The sequence below is a fragment of the Leucoraja erinacea genome, chromosome 18 (genome assembly GCF_028641065.1).
Source record: "Leucoraja erinacea ecotype New England chromosome 18, Leri_hhj_1, whole genome shotgun sequence".
Lineage (NCBI taxonomy): Eukaryota > Metazoa > Chordata > Chondrichthyes > Rajiformes > Rajidae > Leucoraja > Leucoraja erinaceus.
In genome coordinates, this window is record NC_073394.1 from 31,261,843 (window position 1) to 31,284,590 (window position 22,748).

The 22,748-nt window shown below is 44.0% G+C and overlaps 1 protein-coding gene across 2 annotated transcripts in view; it reads left to right on the top strand.

Annotated features, from left to right (window-relative positions):
• Nucleotides 1–22,748, top strand: part of LOC129705870 (proline-rich protein 5-like) — an 89,333-nt gene that overhangs the window by 14,237 nt on the left and 52,348 nt on the right. For both annotated transcript variants that reach the window (XM_055649729.1, XM_055649730.1), the window contains one exon: nucleotides 21,634–21,924. In XM_055649729.1, the coding sequence (XP_055505704.1) occupies nucleotides 21,644–21,924 (281 nt within the window). In that variant the 5' untranslated portion in view covers nucleotides 21,634–21,643. The remainder of the gene's footprint in view (nucleotides 1–21,633; nucleotides 21,925–22,748) is intronic.

Genomic DNA, 22,748 nt, shown 5'->3' on the forward strand with positions numbered 1-22,748 from the left:
CGAAGATACTGGTTTCCAGAGGGCTAGTATAGACATTGTGGGCCAAATGGATTTTAAGGCTGTCAGCCAACTGTTGCAATGTTTTTAAAAGCCAAGCCAAGGCAAACAAATTGGCTGCAGCCACCCGACAACCAAAATTCATTTTGTGAACACAAACTTGTTAAAAAGGCGAGGCAAACAATTGGGCAGCTGCCACGGTACAGCTGCATCGAGGGGACTCACCGTGGAGTAGACGTGCGTTCAGTGTTATTCGCAGCTCAGAGAGCCGTGACTCTCTCGCTTCCTGGGTCTGAGTGAGGGACTACACTTCCGGGTTTTATAGTCCTGCCCCCCTGCTGCCAGCGGGGGCAGCAGAGAGAATGGGGAATTTTTCAAAAACATTAATATCTCTCTGATTTTTCATCGATGGGAAAAATTCTCCAGTCCCGGAAGGCGGGGGGGAGGGGGGGGGGCATTGAGAAAGGTGGCCAAAAATGACGGCCGTAGGTGGCGGCGTTCTCTCGGAAATCGCGCCACAGTGGGCCAAAAGCAGTCAAGATCAGACTTTTAGTAATATAGATGGTTTGTCACAGCTTTTGGCTAAACTAGGTTATGCAAATAATGTTTGAACGTAATATATGTTACTTGTGCACAGCACTAATTTCCATATCACAAATTAGAAACACCAGCAAAAACACAAAAGAGACTTACAAAAATACTCTCAGAAATGGGTGTTAAAATCAACAGAAAGGATTGAAACGTCATTTCATGAGGAAGGGGTCGAAGAAAAATTAATTTTTAAAGTTTTGAATGTTTGATGGATTGTTGAGCAAGCGGATGTTGCAAACGGAGAATTAATTTGCAAAGACAGCAAACTCGTTTAAGGTGAGTGTGGGAAACTTTAAAAGAGATCTATGAAGCAAGTATTTTGCTGCACAGAAATTGGTAGGTGCCTGGAATTGGGTGCCAGGGGAGGTGGTGGAAGCAGATACTACAAGGGAAGCACAGTGGCGCAACAGTAAAGTAGCTGCCTCAGAGTGCCACTGGGAGAAGGCAGGAACGGGGTACTGATTGGGGATGATCAGCCATGATCACATTGAATGGCGTTGCTGGGCCGAAGGGCCGAATGGCTTTTCCTGCACCTATTGTCTATTGTCTACTATTGTGTAGGATGCAAAACTGGGATAGCATAGAACTAGTATGAACAGTTGGTCGACGTGGACTGATTGGGCCCAAGGGTCCGTTTCCACACTGTATCTCCAAATTAAACTAAACTACTAGCAATGTGTTTGAGAGGCATATGGACAGACACATGGAAAGGTTGGGAATGGAGGGATACATGCAGCAGATGTACAGTTTAAATTAGCATCATGATTGCACAGACAGTAGGCCAAAGGGCTTGTTCCTGTACCTGTAGTATTCTATGTTCTTTTAGCAACATTAGTAATACAGCAATGTCAGCAATATGGAGCATACCTTCTACAAGAGTAACAGACTCCACGTCATCCATGCATTGTTACAACCCGACATAGAGCTGGGCTAACGATATCCAAATCTACAAAATGAAGATACTGCATCTTACCACTTGAGTGAAATTGTGAATGTTGAATTTGGAATTGTGATAAGTAATAATAAACTCCACGTTAACATAAAATAGATCATCCACATTAAAGTTTTAGGGAAATAGTATTTTTAAAAGAAAAGTTATGTTATTGCACAGATAAATAGGAATCTACATTGCTTTGAGTATTATTTTTCTCAAATAGACCTGGATAGAGTGAATGTAGAGAGGATGGTTCCACTAGTGGGAGAGTCTAGGTCAAGGGCCAGGGGCTATAGCCTCAGAATAAAAAGAAGTACCTTTAGAAAGGAGATGGGGAGGAATTTCTTCAGTCAGATGGTGGTGAATCTGTGGAATTCATTGCCACGACGTCTGTGGAGGCTGTCAATGGATATTTTATGGCGGTGATTGACAGATTCTTGATTAGTAAGGAGTTAAGGGGAGAAGGCATGAGAATAGGTGCAGGAGTAGACCATTCAGCTCTTCGAGCCAACCCCGGCATTCAATATGATCATGCCTGATCATCTAATATCAGTACCCCGTTCTGGCTTTTCCCCCGATATCCCTAGATTCTTTTAGCCAAAGAGGTAAATCAAACTCTTTCTTGAAAACATCCAGTGAATTGGCCTCCACTGCCTTCTGTGGCAAAGAATTCCTGAACAACCATGACCAAACACCTTCACTGGACTCTCTTCACTAGGAAGGCACCGTGTGGCCCACTGTGGTCCACTGAAGCTTTGCCTTCAGACAAATCCATGAACACACAGAGCTTTGCCATTGATTTAAATTTAAGATCATTAAGTCCTTCCAAACAACAGAAGCTGTAGAGGGCAAATTATACAATTGATCATGTACCAACAATAAAACAATAGTTACATTGCCCCAGTTGTAAGGATTCATTTTGTTGATTGTTATATGGAAATCAGTCAGCAGCAAAGAGATCATATTATATTTATCACAAATAAGCTTCCCCAAAGAGTGCATCACCACCAGCATTGAAGAGAGGAGTTCCAGTCCCACTCACAGCTGGCCTGTGCCTGAAGGGATCGATGCTGCGCTGGTAGCTCTCACAGACCTTGCCATGTACAACAATCTTCAGTACCCTCATTATCTGAAAAGTCCCTCCTTGAAGCTGCCTTGTATCACCTTTGTGAATAAAATTTGAACAGCAGCATAGAAGCACTCTATCTCCACATTTAGAATAATTGATGGCATTCCATAAGTTCTGATATTTTGATAAAATGGGTGTAGTGGGTTTGAGGGCTGTTGCTACAGTGTTGTTTGTGGATATCTAATGTTATTATAATCCATTGCAGATACACAGGGAGGATACTAATGAGAAACCATTGATAGAGAAGGGTCCTGGTCACGGTTGGTTATTGGCACTGAGGCAGAGTTTTGATCATGAAAATCCTCAACACAGGGTTTAATTGAGCAGAACTCCCATTAGGTCTCTATTCTGTGCAGCGCTTAACTCACATTGCCCACACGTGCTTAATATAGTGGAACAGTCGATAGTACCCGCCATCTGTGAGAATTGTGATAAAGAAGGCATACGGTGTGCTTGCTTTTGTATAAGAGCCAGGAAGTCATGATGCAGCTCCATAGGTCCTTAGTTATGTCGCATTTGCAAATATTGTGTGCAGATCTGGTCGCCCCATTACAGGAACAATGTGGAAACATCGGAATACGAGGTTTACCAGAGTAATACCTGGATTAGGAAGTAATAGTTACGGAGAGAGGTTGGACAGACTTGGATTGTTTCCTCTGGAATGCCAGGGGTTGAGGGGAGACCTATTAGAAATATATATAATTATGAATATATAAATTTGGAGTGGCACCAGGTCGCTTTCAATACCAGCCCATAGTTAAATAACCAACCAAGACCAGCCAGTGATTAGTCTAAGATGAGGGACAAGTGCACATGCAGCCGTAAACTGCTGAGACCTCCATACCTTGGAAGGAGATGATGAGGATGTAACTGTGATGGGTGTGGGAAGGTGGTATCGTTTAGTTTAGTTTAGAGATACGGCACGGAAACAGGCCCTTCAGCCCACTGAGTCAGCGCTGACCAGCGATCCCCGCACATTAACACTATCCTACATACACTGTGGACAATTTACACTTATACCAAGCCAATTTACCTACATACCTGTACGTCTTTGGAGTGTGGGAGGAAACCGAAGATCTCGGAGAAAACCCACGCAGTCACGGGGAGAACGTACAAACTCCGTACAGACAGCGCCCATAGTTGCAAGCGCTGTAAGACCACACGTTGGGGGAGGGGTTTAGATTTTTCTATACCAGCTGCACATCCAAGGAAAACGAGCACTTCAGGGTTCAGCCAGATCTGAGGCCAAATTGTACACAAGTTGGAGACTCTGCATCTCAAACAAACATCCTGTCTGCTCCGCAGTGTTTTCAGCTTTGTTTTAATCACATTTCCTTCAGACAGAAACTGTTATATTTTTCTCCCGCTGGCAAATTGATCCTGTTAGCAGTAACAATCAACAGACAGAAATCTGACTTGGGCCATTGGGCAGGCTGTTAGCATTTATGTTTATTTTAGTTCTTGTTTTCTTTTCGTACTGCCATTCTGTGGCCAACATTTGCTGACCTCTGATACACAATAGCCTGAATCGGAGAGAATGAGTTGGAAATTTATAACAGTTAGTTTAAAGCAGGAGATATGCAGAAAAACTTGGCGCAAGCATCAGACCGGGAGCAAAAGTTTATTCTTGCGATGAAAGCGGTGGATTTTAAATTAATAACATGTATTGATGGGAATGTGGAAAGGATTAGTGTTGGATTAGCATATATGGGTGTTTGATCATCAGCATGGACTTAATGAGCTGAAGGGCCTATTTCTATGGTTGTGCAACATTATATAGGCACATGGATATGCAGTTATTGGTCCATGTGATGTGGTTCATGTTTGGGCAGAGGACATTGTGGCCTGTAGGGCCTATTCCAGGTTGTACTGTTCTCTATTCTATTAATGAGGCAGCATATTCGTAAGGCACACTCTTGAAGCCTGTTATTCCACAACATGGTTGTTAGGGCTAGAACTGGAAGGAATCATGTGGATCTGACTTCAAAGGAGGATCAGTTGTAAAACTGGCATTTCCTAGTCTTTTCATTTATCCATCTGGCGAGTTGCATTAAAACCACGCTGATTCTTGGCCAACCTTTCGACGGGCAGGTCATTGCAGCTGCTGTTCCTGCTTCGACACGGGCGCACCTGAATTGTTGGGCACTGGGTAGAGAGAGGCCAGAGCGTAAATTGGGGCTGATCTTTCCCCGCCCACCACTCAGCTCTCACTATCAGCCTGAGCTGAGGTAATCTCTCTCGCCCAAGCCCACAAATCACACCATGACCTTTCTAATCTGCATGGATCGCCAAGCCGCTAAATAAACACGCTGAGGTTTCGGGGAAGTCCCGGTAATGCAGGCTCTGAATTTGTATTCTTTAAATAAATAACGCTCTCAGCATGTTGTGTTCTGCGAAGGATCTTGAGATGATAGGGACTGATGAGACATATATTCTGACCCTCATGGTTACCGGTTGTAGACTGGGAAACCAATATGATAGAACAGGACCGTGGGTGTGCTATGTTCAGTATGACTCACCCTCTGTTCAAAGCATTAGCCATGCCCATGGCTTGCTCGATTCTCACAGTTAATAATAAATTAGGGGAAATGTAGGGCAGGTGATTTCCTAACTTTTGCTGTCTGTTTTTAATTTTTGAATTTCTTATTTGGGCTCAGAGCACTAGCTACCTTCTGTGTATGGAGGCCTGCCAGTTGCAGGAAACGTCCCTGGGTTGGCATTACTTCCTCCTCCTTTATCAAACCACTCCTCTGTACCCCGAACCATCTGTCTTCCTCTCCTGTCCCCCTCCCCCCTCATGAGCGATCAGCCTGCTCTTGTACTCACTCCTGTTTGTTCCCCTCTGCCACCTATTCCTCTCCCTCCTGTTTCTTATCAACCATATGCTGGGCTCTGACTAGTCTTCAACAGAGAGTAATAAGTATTTAATCGTCAAAGGATCATTAGAGTACGGCCACTGAGAAGATATTCTTCATGAGTAGGGTAGAATCCTCAGATTCCCCCCATGAGAAGCTATCAGCTGAATCCACTAAAAATTGCCCATTTTCCGGTGAGAAAAAGGGCAATTTTTCACATGCACTTCTCCAAAACTCATCCATGCATCTGGGCTCTGAAGTAGTCTTCAACAGAGAGTAAGTCAATGGTATTTTTAAGGTAGATTCTTGATCTAAAGTGATCATTAGAGTCAGCACGGCTGCAGTCTGATTTTCTGTCTATGTTTTTATGTAGTTTTTGTTATTGTTGGGGGTGAGTGGGGTGGGGGGGGGGGGGGTAGAATCTCTCAGACGGGAGACCCACCTTTCCCCCGTTATCGAGAAGCTATCAGCTGAATCCACTAAAAATTGCCCATTTTCCGGTGAGAAAAAGGGCAATTTTTCACATGCACTTCTCCAAAACTCATCCACTGCATCTGGTGCTCCCAAAGTGGTCTCCTTCACATGGCGAGACCAAGCGTAGACTACAGTCACAGAAGGCCGTGGAGGCCAAGTCAATGGATATTTTTAAAGCCGAGGTAGATATCTTGATTAGCACGGGTGTCAGGGGTTATGCGGAGAAGGCAGGAGAATGGGATTAGGAGGGAGAGATAGATCAGCCATGATTGAATGGCGGAGTAGACTTGATGGGCCAAATTACCTAATTCCGATCCTAACATTCATGACCTTATCACTAGGCGACTGTTTCACGGATGTTGACAAAAATAAGTGAGAGAAGTATCTCTTCAGGAGCACGGTTTGGTGAGCATTTAACAGGCAGATGACACAGGGAACAACTCTGTTCTCGGCTAGCTGGCTGACAAAGGTTCGCCACCTCAATTTGATGGACGTGTTACAGGAAGTGGAGGGGTGGTAGTGGTCTGGGGAAAAAAGTGCAAGATTTGGCTGGGAGGATTCTGACCTGGGAGAATGACCTACCTAAACACTTGGCTAATGTCAAGGAACTATCTGAATCCCAGATTGACTCGAATTGGAATATTGCTTGGTATATCTTGTCCCAATACAAAACTGCAAATGGAACAGGGGACTCAGGTTGATGTGTCCCTGCATGCGACCATGCTTGGGTTCAGGCTGAACATGGAAGCTGAGAATGGCTGACAGAGGTTCCTGGGAACAAAAGGCTCACTGCTTCCCCTGATAGAGTTGTTGTCTTACTGCGCCAGCGACCCAGGTTCGATCCTGACTACGGACTGGCTTGTCTGTACGGAGTTTGTACGTTCTCCCCATGACCTGCATGGGTTTACTCCGGGATCCCCGGTTTCTTCCCACACCCCAAAGATGTACAGGTTTGTAGGTTAGTTAGCTTGGTATAATTGAAAATCGTCGGCACCTGTTTCCATGCTGTATAATTAAACTTAATTGAACTAAATTAAACTAATTAAACTAAACTAATATTTAGAAGAGGAATCGGAAACCCTTATTCTAAAAGATGCTGGGTCCTCTCACACTCTGGTAGCTCACCCAACATTCTCAGATACTTACTGGCACTGAGGCGATGGGGGAATGCTGAAAGAAAAATAACAAAAAGCACGCATGAAGTGTAAGGTTAATTAGCTTTAACATTCAAAGAGCTAGCACAGGGACAGTGGGCCGAATGGTCCCCTTGGTGCTGAAAGGCTGTGCGGTCCCTGGATTGTGTGTGTACCAGTGTGCAGACAAATATCTCTGAGCTAACAAAGCTTTGGAGTAAATCGGTGGTTTGCCCTCTGAACCGAGCTGGTGTAACAGCCCTGGGTGAGTGGTTGGGGAAAGATAAATGCACAAACAAGTCTGACTGTCATTGGGAAGGAACAGAGAAGGGGCTGATGTAAAATCGGCACAGATCACTGTGAAATCACAAGAATCCCATCAATGACTTACCATTGTTGATTCTTAATTGGCCTTTCATGAGGAAGATGAGCAAATGATTGATGGAACAAATGAAAAGAAAAGGAAATGCAAATGCTGGAACTCTGATGTAAGAACAGACAATGGTGGATGCAGAGAGGCTGACGAGTATTATCCACTGTTTCCATGTGAGATCTAAATGAAGGAGTTAAAAGGGAGATAAATAGAGAAGAAATATTCCTTGCTTGTTGCCTACTGTCCAGAACCATCTTCTGAAAGTGCTATTTTTCTTCTCGGGGTCCTGAATTGACCTGGACACATGCGGACCTGCCTGTTTGCGATGGTGGACCTTGTTACATTATCAATAGTCAGGGGCTTAATCACCTGCAGCAGCTTGGTATTTGCAGGGATCCAGATTCAATGGCTCTCCATTGCGGATCTCAAGTACAGTCGGCCTTTTTATTATCGGGGTGGAGGGAGGGGCTTGTGTTCCTTGAGATGTTCCTATCACGATTTACACACTAACGTAAAGCTGCACGTAGCCCAGAGCATCACGCAAACCAACCTCCCTTTGATAGACTCCATCTACAGTTCACGCTCCATCTACAGTTCAGCAGCAAAATCAAGGACAAGTCGCACCCTGGTCACTCACTCTTCTCTCTTCTCTCATCAGGCAAGAGGTACGGATGTCTGAAAACGCATACTTCCAGATTCAGGGATAGTTTCTTCCCAGCTGTTATCAGGCAACCAAACTGTCATCTCACCAACTATAGATTTGTCCTGACTTCCCATCTGCCTTATTGGAGACCAAACTATTTTTAATCAGATTTTACTGGACTTTATCTTGCACTAAATGTTATACCCTTTATCCTGTATCTGTACACTGTGGACAGCTTAATTGTAATCATGTATAGTCTTGTCGCTGACTGGACAGCACGCAACAAAACACTTTTCACTGTACCTCAGTACACATGTCAATAATAAACTAAACTACACATCACCTGTACGTGTGCTAGAAATGCGGGTCAAAGAAAGGTTACTTTTGTATTGATTTATTTACTTTTTTTTCACATAAATTCTGTGAGAGCTAATTTTATTCCATATCACAAATGTTGGAGTTGTGATTTGTGAATTTGTTTTGAGCGGATTTCCATAACCGGATGGGCCATAATGTGGGGTGACTTTATTCAGCTACAATAACACAGGAATGTAGCAGCAGGAGAAAGCTACCTGACCCCTCGAACCTGCCCCATCATTCAATATGATTGCGGCTGCTCTGTGCTAGCCTCCGGTCACCTTCTGTGTCAGTTCCCCACAGTTCTCAGTTCACCAATCTATCAAAAACATATCCACCTGCACTTTGAATACTCCTAACAATCCAGCCTCCATTAAAACAAGGGAGCGATGTGATCCCACAGAGTTACAAAGGGTGACTCATATTGGGACAAAAAGAAGCATTGATGTTCTACTAGACTCCACTGAGAAACCCTATCAGCCATATTCTGAGTGATTTGTTAGTCCACCCAACACCACTCTCAGTTCCACTGTGATCGCATTGATGCTGTACCCAACTCTACCTGATAATCTACCCAACTTCCCTGAGTTATAAACACTCATTGAAGAATGCTGCTTGGAAATGCACAAAGACGTAACTGGAATAACAACAGAAAACCTGCAGATGTGGAAAACTGGAAACAGAAACATAAAATGGTGGCGATGTTGTGCAGTTCAGGCAGTGAGTGCAGTTGTTCAGAAACAAAGACTGATGTAAGGGTGATGATGTTTTCCTTAGAATGTAGGTATTTCAAACCACATTCAGCTGTGAAGATTGGTATGTACAGGCATCGTAGTGGTAGCTGAAACAGACCCCATTAACTGATTTAATCAGTTTACTGTGTTGTGTATGAAATTTGGCATGCAGTTGATTCATTTCAGCACTGATATAATCAGCATCCGTTTGGGTGTTGTGTCTTGTTGCCTTTCTTTATGTCAAAGGTCTTGTTTATCGCCAACACGATTTTTATTTTTAGTTTTAGCATTTGCAACTGCCTCCATCACCTCCCTTCATCTCGGCGTTGGAGGTGATGGAGGCTAATCGCATCAACTAACTTTGGCGGTTTCTTCAGGGAGAGTAGGCTTTAGTTTTCCGAGCAGAATGACTGGATGGTTAAGGTTATGCCATGGGTCAGAGGTTACAAATCCTAGTCCTAGTGTTGAGTCAACATCAGTGGAAAGAGTAGGAATTGTTGATTTGACGCCTCTGTGCCTCACAGCCCCAGTGACCCAAGTACAATCCTGACTTCCCTCATGGACTGTTCACTCCGCTGCCCTCGGGCAAAAGGTATCGCAGTATAAGGAGCAGAACGGCCAGGTTCTGCAACAGCTTCTTCCCCCGAGCCATCAGACTCTTGAATTCCATGTAATGTGCCGTCACTATTATCTATTTTATCTTTTGATCTATTTTATCCTTTTGTTATTTTATGTTGCACAGTGAGACAGATGCAATGAAATTCCGTTCAGACTTGCATTTATTGGTGTCTTTTTTGAATGACAATAAAGTCTTTTGATTGATTGATTGGTTGACTTCCCGTGCTGCCTGTGTGGGGTTTTCAAGTTCTCCCTGTGACTGTACAGGTTTACTCTGAGTGGTCTGGTTTTCTCTTGCATTCCAAAAATGTACTGGTGGTAGGCCAGTTGGCCACCATAAATTGTGCGCAGTGCGTGGGTGACTGAGGTTTATGGGAATGTAATTGCACTGCAAGGGGCAATAGATTTGAAGGGCCAAATGGCCTCCTAGGTTGTAAGGAAGTATGGTTTAGCAATCATGGGCAAGAGAAATGGGAATGAATTTGATAGCACTTGGAATTGCTGCTCTTGTTCTCAGTCTACAAGGGTGTTGAGTGAACATGGAAAGTGAAAAGAAGTGGCCTCTGCTTATGGATGACTAATGACTTGACTTATTGCTGCAGAATACCCATGTGGGTGACCTGATGTCAGTCCTCATTACACTCCACAATACATCTGCAAAATTTCAAGAGGAATCAGGAATAATTGGGTACAATTCAAAGGATGAAGTAATTGGGTTGCTTCACAGGATAATTATAATTGATTACCAATTAATTGTATGTGGCATTCATCAGATTACACAGTTCAAGACATAGACCACGTGATCATACCTACATTTAGCACTGACGTTATTTAGACGCACGTTGAGCTTATGTAAATGGTGTGGATGTTATTCTTTAGCCTTTGTAGCATAATCCTCTATGTTATGCCAATTATTGATTTAGGCAAAATAGGATTTTTTTGAAAACCTCCATGTTTAATTTAGTTTAGTTTAGTTTAGTTTAGTTTAGAGATACAGAGCGGAAACAGGCCCTTTGGCTCACCGAGTCTGCACCGACCAGTGATCCCTGCACATTAACGCTATCTTACACACGCTAGGGACAATTTACACTTATACCAAGCCAATTTATCTACATACCTGCACGTCTTTGGAGTGTGGGAGGAAACTGAAGATCTCGGAGAAAACCCATGCAGTGGCGGGGAGAACATACAAACTACGTACAGACAGCACCTGTACTCAGGGTCGAGCCTGGTCTCTGGCGCTGCAAGCACTGTAAGGCAACAACTTTACCACTGCGCCACCGTGCCGCCCATGTGTGGAGATGAAAGGGTAAAATCAGGCACAATGTGCAATGGGAGATGCTGAATCATTATTCCCCTCTGATGGGTTAGTAAATTGGGCAAATCGTGGATTTGGATCGGTTAAACATCTGCGGCCGAATAAACCTTAGCTTCTAGAACAGAACAGAATAGAACAACCAGCTTCTACCAACGTCATCCCCAACATGACAGAACCTTGGGCATCAGTGCTGAAGCACTAACAGAAACTCAGCAAGTCAGGCAGCATCTGTAGAAAGTGAAACATTCAACAATTCAGTTTTGTGATCCTTCGTCGGAACCAGGGGGGCGGGGGGGGGGGGGGGGTGGGGGGGGGGTGGGGGGGGGGGGGGGGGGGGGGGGGGGGGTGGGGGGGGGGGGGGGGGGGGGGGGGGGGGGGGGGGGGCAGAGGGGACATGACTCCGCCATGTTTTGAGAGGTGGGGACATCCCCCCAAATGTTTGTGATCCCAGTTTTAAAATTTCTTCGCTTTTAGCGCCGGATTGAGCCTCCGAAGCCTCGCGCGTGTGTGTGAGTGTGCGCATGCGCGCGTGGCCGCCAAAAAATTGTGTTCCCCGTCCCCTCCATGTTTTGATAGTGAGTTCCGCTCTTGGTCGGAACAGAGGTGAAGGATTATCAACGCTGAAAGGTTTTGCAAGCATCCTCAACTGGAAATGCCTAGCGAATCATACATCTTGGCATCCTACTGAAGACACCTTGTTGCAGAAACCAGTCTTCTGGCCATTCAATTCTCCATGTAGGGTATAAGGAACCTGCTGTGTGCTCTAGATACAATAAATCATATGGGACTCAAGCCTTGGACATCCCAACTCTTGGACAAAAGACCAATGCTCCAGAGCAAACCACAATTCTAACAGATCTGATCCAGTACGTTACAGGACATTGTTAGGAACAGAGTGCAAAGTTGCTCAGGTGTGACTATTCGGCAGAAAACAGAACAAATCCAATCCTACTAAATTACTGCCACTAAATCAATATACTCCCAAATATCAATAAAATGACAGAGCCTGTTAACAATAATGCTATCATGTGCCATCTAAAAAAAGCACAAAGGATTGTTTACATGGATTGAGATAAGTAGATACCACTCTACAGCCAGATTTAGCTATCTTCATGCATGAAACACAAATAGCCAGCATTCAGGATAGTTGCTGAATAGACAGGCAGATTGAATTTTGGCTTTGTTGCAAAGAACATGGAGTATCAGCAAGAAATTCTTGCTATGACTGTATGCGGTGCTCGTTCACCAGCTTGATTCTTGTGAAGAAATTATTGCCTTCGAGAAGCGAATAAATAATGTTGTTCTCGTGAGAAAGTGAAGTGATCTTGTTAAATATAAAATAGTTTGAGGGGGACACATGTTCAGAGGATACTTTCCCTCATGGAGAAGTCTACAACTGAAGGCTTCAGAAGGGGACACTCACTTAGGGCAAAGGTGAGATAGAGATTCTTTCTCGGAGAGATGTGGAAGTTCAATTGTTCACATTCTAGTTGAATAAAGAGGTTTTTGAATAACAGTGAAATATAAGAATTATGGAGAACAGGCGTAAAAGTGGAATTGGAGCCATGATCAGGTCAGTCACTGAATCGTAAAGTAGAGCGGAGAGGCACTGTGGTTAGCTCCTGCTCCTCTACAGTACATATTGATGTTGCATTATTACCAATAATCCTTTCACCAATGCCTTGGTTGGCATTTTGCAGGTCCACGGTGCCTTATTGTAGCTTTTTTTAATTCTAAAGAGGAACAAATGAGCTAAATTCCATAGGTGATGAGAGTCAACCCCATTGACATCAAGACAGCATTTGATTGAGAAAGGCATTTAGGAGCCCTTGTAGAATTAGTTTCAGGTCCTATGGTTGAGATACACCCTGCACAAAGAAAAATGGTTGTGTTATTTTGAAGGCCTTCCATTCCTCCCACCAAAGATCACTCAAGAATTGAACAGCGTGGAAACAATGTCAACCAGGTGGTCTACCTGAGCTGGTCCCATTTACCAGCATTTGGCCCATATCCCTCCCTTTCCCATCCACATACCCACGCACGTATCTTTTAAACATTGTAATTGTACCCACCTCTACCACTTCCTCAACTACCAAGATGCACAAGGCTAATAGGCACATGGGAACATTATCAGGTTGGATGACGGTCATCTGGCCTAAATATTGTCCCTAATTCATACGTGTTCTTTTGTAATTGACTCACCAATTGTTTAGTGTGATAGATAATGATGGAATTTGCTTAATAATTTGTTTTCCTAATTGAACTGAACAGTGTCTTTCATTTATTACACTCCTACCTCTCCAATCAACTCCAATCCAGCAGGAATAGCATGTAATGCCGAGAGCCAACTTCCGCTATCTCTTCTTTGCAACCTTTATTCCTTCACAATGCAAGGCAGTAGGAAGCTTCTGAAACCAAGTTCTCCTTTCCACAGGGTGCTGTCTTCTCTTTCTCCTTTATCACCCCACCAGCCATCGTCCAATCTGTCTCTCTCTCTCATTCGAACCACAGTCCTTCCTCGCATCTCAAATCATTTTGCTGGCCTTTAGAAGCCCTTCATCTATTATTTTCCACATATTTTCTGACACTATCGAAGGAGACAACCTTTCTTGTCTACACCAGCTCCCAGAGCATTCCCAGCAGTATCAGTCCCCCACAGTCTATTCTCCCTTACCCATCAACTCCCCACCCACACTGGGCTAATTTGCAATCAACATGTCAATATGTCTATGGGATGTGGAAGGAAACCAGTGAACCCCAGGTGGTCACAGAGAAAACGTGTAGAAACAGAAAGTACAGCGATCAGGATTGCTGTTGTGTGTCAGGAACACTGCTGACTCTGATTCTGCCACTGTACCATTCTTTACTTCGAGTTCATGTGATCAGAGATGTTGATGCATTTTGAAAATGCTTGTTTCAGTAAGACTTTAGACTACAGAGAAACAGCGCGGAAACAGGCCTTTCGGCCCATCGAGTCTGCACTGACCAGCCATCGCCATGTACACTAGCACTATCCTACACTATCTAGGGACAGTTTTATACTTTTATTACAGAAGACAATTAACCTGCAAACCTGTACGTCTTTGGAGTGTGGGAGGAAACCGGAGCACACAGAAAAAGCCATGCAGTCACATAGAGAACGTTCAAACTCCATATAGACAGCACCTGTAGTCAGGATTGAACCCAGGTCTCTGGCGCTGGAAGACAGCAACGCTACCCTCTGCGCCACCCCGCTGATCATTATTGTCTTATTGACTTATTAAGACGTATTGACCCATGAACACTTTTCAACTCTGACCCCGTCCTTCCCATCTAGTTTCCATGATCAAGTAAAGGGACTATAGTCAATATTTAAATGGTAAATCATGTGTGGTACATGTGTGAGATTCTTCTCTGTGTAAGACCAATGAACGGGACAGGATTTGTACACCAACACAGTCTTAACTAGAAAGTTGAATCCAGTTTCATTATTGTCTGAAGTAGACTGACTTTACCATATCCTCAGCTGGGGATTTTATGTTGTTACTCTTCTCAAAGATGGGTAGTTACTTGATGTTCATTCCGACCCCAACCCATCCCATCATTGCTTAATGTTATCCGGGTCATGATCAGTTCTTTACCCAAACCACTGATCCTCGACACATCCTCTCTTTAACACTGACTTCTCTTCCTCTCTTGCCCTATCCACCATGATCCTCTCTCTACCCCATTCTGATCCTCTTCTGTGTCACCCCAATCATTAGCAGCCCATTTCTCCCAACGTGGAGCTAGTAGAAGGAAGGCAACGTGCCTGTTGCTTGCTCTATCACACAAGATGCTTGGGACCTTGTAGGTGATGGCGTTTCAGTGCATGAAGCCCTCTCACAAAACTGACCTGAGCTTCATGTTTTCATTGCATTTTAATGGAGAATACTTTTTAGTCAGTTGTTTTTTTTAGTGGATTAGGACACATTGCATAAAAATGTGTTTCTTGATAATGGAAAAAAGGAAAAATTGAATGCATCATCACTGAATATGCCAACATGCAATGCTGCAAGTTAAGAAGAATTGCCCAAAAAGTTTAGTATTTAAATGGCGTTGAGTCTGATGATGTTCCTTTTAACTGATGCTGGTGCTCCAATGATTCTTGTTCTTGAACTCTAAATAAGTTAATTCCATGATTACAGACACTAATGTTCAGCTGCATTAAAATTACGTATCTCTTAGAGTTATAAAGTCATGCAGCAGAGAACCAGGCCCTTTGACCCAACTCATTCAGGCTGACCAGACCATTTAAGCTAGTCCTATATCCCACTAAACCTTCCATCCATGCACCTGTACAAATGTCTTTTCAATATTGTTATTATACCTGCCTCAACTACTTTCTCTGACAGCCCACCACCCTCTGTGTGAAAAATCCTGCGTTCCTATTTAATCTATCACTTCCCGCCTTAAACCCATGCCCTCAAGTCCTTTATTCCTCTATTCTAGGAAGAAAACTCTGCATTCGCCTTACCTATTCCCCTCATGATAATATTATATACACCTCTATAAGATCACCCCTTAACCTCCCGAGCTTCAAGGAATAAAATCCTAGTCACCAAACCTCCCCCTATAGCTCAGGCTCTCGAGTCCTGGCAACACCCTCATTAATCTTCTCTGCACTCTGTCCAGTTTAATGACATATTTCTGAACACAGTACTTCCTAGTGCGCGACCTTACCAACATTTTGTACAACTGTCACGTAATGTCCCAACGTCTATACTCAATTCCATGATTGATGAAGGCAAACTTGTCAAAAGTCTTCTTTAGCATCTCATCTACCTGTGAAGCCATTTTTAGAGAACTGTGCACTTGGACATCTTGATCCCCTTGCTCCATAACATTCCACAGAGCCCGACCATTAACTGTCAAGGTCCTGACCTGGTTTGATTTCACAAATGCAACATCTCACAATTGTCTGAGTTAAACTCCATTTACCATTCCTTGGCCCACCTGCCCACCTGATCAAGATCCTACTGTAATTCTTGATAACCATCTTCATTTTCTGTCCATGATACCACTTATTTTACCGTTGCCTGCAAACTTACCTATCATCCCTTGCAGATTCTCATCCAAATGGTTGTCCTTATCATAGGTGATAAACAGCAATGGTCCCAGCACCACCAGTCACTGGCCTCCAGTCTGGAAATCAACATTCCACCACCACCCTCTGCTTCCTACCATGAAGCCAATTCTGTATCTAGTTTGGAGGTTTTCCCCTGAATATTATCTTTAAAAAAATGGTGGCAGTCTTGCCCTAGGTAAAATCATCAACAATTCAATTTTGAGTTATTCTTCCAAATTTTTTAAAAAAGCTTCTCAGATCCTTTGCAGTGGAGGAGACATTTTATTGATTATCCACCCCACACTGTGTAGGCTCCGTAGTCTGCACGTGCTGTAAATGAACAGCTAGCAATTCAACCTGACTCTCTCATGAGATCCAATTATCCAAAGATTAGGCTCTTGCGAAAGGCTGAGGCCTTGAAGCAGTAAAGGTATTTAAAGGCACTAAAAGATTGTTAGGTGGATTGTGAAAAGTGCAGGCTTATACATTTTATTGCATGGCTCATACCATAACTAGCCTGAGCTGGAAACCTGACTCCCAAATGCAATTAAACACTTTTGGTCAGTTTTTGGCTCAATACTCCATTTTAAGGCATACATCGTTCAGTAGAGCCAGTATACTGCTGCCTCATGGTATCAGAGGCCTTGGGTGCTGTGAATCCTGACCACGGGTGCTATCTATGTGGAGTATGCACATTTATTGTGTGACCATGTGGGTTCCATCTGGGTGAGCTAACTTCCTCCCACATCCCTGAGATGTACGGGATGGTAAGTTAATCGTACATTGTAAAGTGCCCTTAGTGCGAAGGTAAGTGTGAGAATTTGGAGAGTTTTGATGAGAATGTGGAAAGAATAAAATGGGATTTGTGCAGGACTAATGTAAATGGGTGGTTGATGACTAGTATGCAGTCGGTGGGTCAAAAGGCATGTTTCCGCAGTGTAAGTGTATATGGTTCAGTGACTTCATAGGAAGGCATTGGGCACACCTGGAAGGAAGGTTTTTATGAATATGTTGCAATTCTATTCATAATTTAAAAAATAAATAGGCAAATCACTCTCCTTTGCACCTGTTTAAAAAATATTGAATAGCCAACTGATAACATATTGTGAATGAAAACATATTGTAAATGAAAATGTACAAGGAACCATTTTGGTTTGTAAACTTTGGCGCTCTGGCTTTCAAAGGCTTCTATTGGTTCACCATTAGATTGACATTTATATCAAATACGTTGCTCAGAAAACACATTCCATGAGAAACCTTTGCTGCACTCAGGTGTAATTTTTCATCCAGGTCACCACGTGGCCAGGCACCAGGTTAGATGCCAGAGTCTGCAGCACCACAAATGCAAGTAGGTTATGTGGTTTCTTTCACATATTTTATTATTAGTATCAGCAGTAAATTGTTTACAGGAAATTAGTTCCTTTGGTGTGAAACCAATGAAAGTCGTGTCAGTGATGAGAGTGCCCGGTAAGTTGTAAAAAAGGGAGTGCACATTTGAACATTTTTAAATGAGATGTTCGTTCAGAACATCTACAAATATGAACATAAACACACTTATATAGACACACAGTTGTAAACAGTTTATATATGTGTGACGTTTCGGGTCAAGACTCTTGTTCAGACTGGTTAAGGATAAGAGAAGCAACATATCTCTTGTTTTCCTTATCCTTAACCAGTGTGAAGAAGGTTCTTGACCCGTAACATCACCCATTCCTTCTCTCCAGAGATGCTGCCTGTCCCGCTGAGTTACTCCAGCTTTTTGTGTCGATCTTCTGCATAGAAGTCCCTGATTTTAATTGGTTTGTGATTGCTATGACCTTCACTAACTTACTAACTTTCACCCCCCCCCCCCACAGTACAATACTCCCCCACCTACTTTACTAAATATTTTCACGTTCACAAGCTATAGGAGTAGAATTAGGCCATTTGGCCGATCGTATCTGCTACGCCATTCGATCATGGCTGATCTCTGCCTCATAATCCGATTTTCCTGCCTTCTCCCCATAAACCTTGACATCTTTTCTAATCAACAATTTGTCTAACTCTGCCTTTAAAATACCCACTGACTTGGCCTCCACATCTCTCTGTGGCAATAAGCTCCACAGATCAACTACCCTCTGACTAAAGAAGTTCTACCTAACCTCCTTTCTAAAAGAGCGCCCTTTAATTCTGAGGCTATGATCTCTGGTCCTAGACTCTCCCACCAGTGGAAACATCTTTTCCACATCCACTCATTCTATGCCTTTCATTAATCTGTAAGTTTCAATGGGGTCCCCCCTCAACATTTTAAACTCCAGCGAGTACAGGCCCAGTGCTTTCAAACGCTCATCATATGCCAACCCACTAATTCCTGGAATCATTCTTGTAAACCTCCTCTGGACCCTCTCCAGAGCCATGAGGCAAACCCAATTAGTAGTATTTGATAGGCAAATGCTGTATTTTGCCATGGCAGCATGCGGGGTGCGGGTGCTAATAACTGCCTTTATCTGTAGTGTTCTGTACCATCAGGAATCAGCATCAGCAGCAAAACATTTACCTTTCAGCTTGCCTAGCTTGTTTCTCTAACAATGCACATGGAGACCAAGGGAGTTTGTTTGGACTGTGTCACAGTTTAACCCCTTTACGAAAGATTGTGTTTCTACTGTGCACATTATGTTGGCATTTTCGATGTGTCCTTTGTAAGTACAGACCAAGAATGATAGAGCTGGCCAGAAGGCAAACTGCAACACCTTCCTTATATGGAAATATCAAGACTGCACATTGCCTGTTGAAACACATTTTTTTTCAATCCTCCTTGCTGCCATTTCTGAAGATGTTTGACTTGCATTAATAATAGGGCTTTCTCATGTCCCAGAGTAAGTTGCAGTCACTGAAGTTATTTTCAAAGTGCTGTTACTAGATAAAGTAGGAGTCCTTGTGGAAGAGCCCATTGCAAGTCTAAACTACGAGTGTCATCAGGTTCTTTAACCACAAATGGAATTTCCCCTGAACCTAATATGCTTTCATTGAATGCACACACACGTTTCATTCTCACTGCATTTTTCGCCACCCGCAGAGGCCAATTTTACCATCCCAGCTGTGGCCTTGGGTACGATCAGATAACTGAACATAGAATGGACATTGAACCTGGAACCTGTTCATTGGTACAGCTCAGGGCAAAAATGCATTGTTTTACTGACGATCATTGATGGGAGAAATGATCGTCAGAGACAATGCATCCAAGGTTTGAAGGTGGAGCACACTATTTCAAGAAAAATGACACACAGTGTTGGAGTAACTCAGCGGGTCAGACAGCTACTCTGGAGTACATGGATAGGTGATGTTTATCGGTTCGGTACCCTTATTCAGTCCCCACTCAAAACGTCACCCATCCATGTTCCCCAGAGACGCTGCTTGACCTGCTGAGTTACTCCAGCACTTTATGTCCTTTTTTGTAAACTAGCACCTGCAGTTCCTTGCTCTACACTTTATTTTTACTTTTTCCTCCTGTGGGTCAAGATCATGGAGGTGAAATCAGACCAAGTGCACATGACTGGCATCGTTCTATTCTCTTGTAATTCTGTGGTAAAGGAACATAGGAAAGGAAAATAAAACTAGCATTTATGAACAATTCTTCACCACCTTAAGATGTCCCAAAATACTTAAAAATACTTCTGAAAAATAATCAGTGTTATACCCACGTATCCTAATGTACTGAGCTCCTGCCTCAAACTAGTTTGCTTTTAAAACCCTCAACGTCATGTGCTACTTCTAAAATTGATCACCTCGACACAATACTGGCTAGCTCCTTTCATTCTACCCTGTATAAAATGGACGTAGTCCAAATCTCTGCTGCCCATGTCCACCTAGTTTCATATTCCCTCACAATTCCCTCTTTATTTGCTGCTCTTTGTAGGATCAATACCTTGAATTTAAAATTCTTTTTTTCAGATCTGACCCTTCCAGGACAAGACATAGGAACAGAATTAGTGAGCCATTCAGCAAATCAAGTCTGCTCCACCATTATTTGATCATGGCTGATCTGTTTTTCCCTCTCAACCCCATTCTCCTGCCTTCTCTTGATAACCTTTGACGCCCTTACCGATCAAGAACCTATATATCTTTGTTTTAAATCAACCCAATAGATTGGCTTCCACAGCCATCTGTGTAAATGAATTCCGCAGATTCACCGCCCTATCTTTGCAATCCCCACAGTTGAAATCTCAGCACTCCACGTTTAAATATAACATTTGAATACACTGCGTATTATTCCTAAACGCGGTCGCTTGAGGCTTATGGCCTCACGGGGCCGGTCCCACTTCGATCGGCGGAGGCGTATGTAGTTGTGCGGGCTGGTCCCGACATCGCGCGGGGCTCCAAAAATCTTGCACTGTCCGAAAATCCCGTGCGACAACGGCCTGTCGGCCCGCAGCCGCATTGAGGCCGTACGCAGCGTCTTGACGTCATACTCAGCGTCTTGACGGGCGTATGCAGCGTTTCGACGCCTTACGCCTAGCGCGTGCCGTTGTGTGATGACGTCACCGTCCGACGCCGTGCGACATCCAAATTCAGTCGGCCCGCCTCCTGCCCAGCTGATTGGTGAGTTTGCTGTCGGGACCAGCCCCGCACAACTCCAGACGCCTCCGCGGTTCGAATTGGGACCGGCCCCGCGAGGCCGTACGCCTCAAGCCACCACGTTTGGTCACGCTAGACGCATGCAACCGCATGCTGGTGGGACAGGCCCTTAACTCTTTCCTCCTCCTTATCTTTAGGTTCTCCCTTAAATCATCCTGTTTGGGGTGCTCATATTTGTCTCCATGTGACCCGAATATTTACCTCTCATCGACTTGGAAAGCTTTCCTAGGTTAATGGTGCTATATACAAATATGTTTGTTGTTGTCATAGAGGAGACTTGCCAATGTGCACACACAAGCTGCAAGAAAAGCAATGGAATAAATCACCAGATTATCTCTTTGTTTGATGCAGGTTGAGGGATAAATACCAGCCAGAACACTCGTGAGAATAACTTCCACGCCTCATTAAAATAGACTCATGGGATCTTAATATATCCATAATCTTAATAATGGACAATTAGGACCTGGCCTTAACATGTCCTGTGACAAGACTGTCCAGTACACTCACGGTACTACAGCAGCCTGTTAGCCTGGACTGTGATGCATTTGGATGGATTTGAACGCTCAAAGTCTCTGGACTCTGAACCCTACACTTAGCTGAGATGACACACTGTACAATGAGCCGACCTGCACAGTGGGTCAATGCATTGAGTGTGGTCCTTTTCCTTTTTTGAATGGGGCAAAACACGTTCCTCTTCACTTAATGGAATTACTCTCCCTAAGAGAACAGGGATCAGGAGCGATGTTTGATTTAAGCTTTTTTATCATTTTGTTACAGATTCCTTTTGATGCTGTTTTTTCTCGCTGGAAGGAGCCGGAGGTTGTATTGGTACAGACGCCCTGACTTTAATCAAAACCCTGGAGGTGACATTCCACCGCAAGAGCTCCCTGGCCTCCGGGCGGAGAGGCGGAGGGCCAGGCTTGGGGCCTGTGGCAGTGCCCAAGGAGGAATGGGCTCTTTCCGCAAACCCAGGCCTCGCTTTCTGAGCTCCCCCGTGCTCAGCGACTTGCCTCGGTTCCATGCAGCCAGGCAGGCGGCACTGCTGGGCTCCAACAAGGCCTGGAACAGGTAGGAGTGCTTGAACCTACTTATAGCAGCTGACCAACATGGAGCATTGCTTTGAAATTGGGTTGCTGGAGTAATACGTTTACATGCAATCTCTTTACCCCCTGGCCATGAGTTTTAATTTCCAACCTAACCTGTATGGATGTAAGACTGACTGTTGGCTATAAAACACTTACAGGGAAGTGAAATGGTATTAAGTGAGATTTTACCATTAGACCTACCACTTTTCCAGACATGTTAGTGTTCCACTAGTAATCACCCAGAGGGTAGTTGGCATGAGAGATACACTGAGCCAAGGAAGGGGTGGCACAGCCTCACAGCACCAGAGAGCCAGGCTCTATCCTGACATCGGGTGCTGGCTGTATCCATGTCTGTGGACTTTACATATCTTTCATCCATTTGTTCTATATCTCTCTATGTCATCGTCTATATCTCTCGTTTCGCTTTCCCGTGACTTTCACTCTGAGGAAGGGTCTCGACCTGAAACGTCACCCATTCCTTCTCTCCGGAGATGCTGCCTGTCCCACTGAGCTACTCCAGCATTTTGTGTCTATATAGTCATACAGTGTGGAAACAGACCCATCAGACCAACTTGCCCATGCCAACCAATATTCCCCATCAAGTCTAGTCCCACATGCCTACAATTGGCAAATATCCCTCCAAACCTATCCTCTCCATGAACTTGTGTAAATGTTTTTTAAATGTTGTGGTAGTACCTGCCTCAACTACCTCCTCTGGCAGCTTATTCCATATACGTACCAGCCTCTGGGTAAAAAAGTTGGCATTCAGGTTCCTATTAAACTCTCCCCGCTCCCGCCCACCCCCCT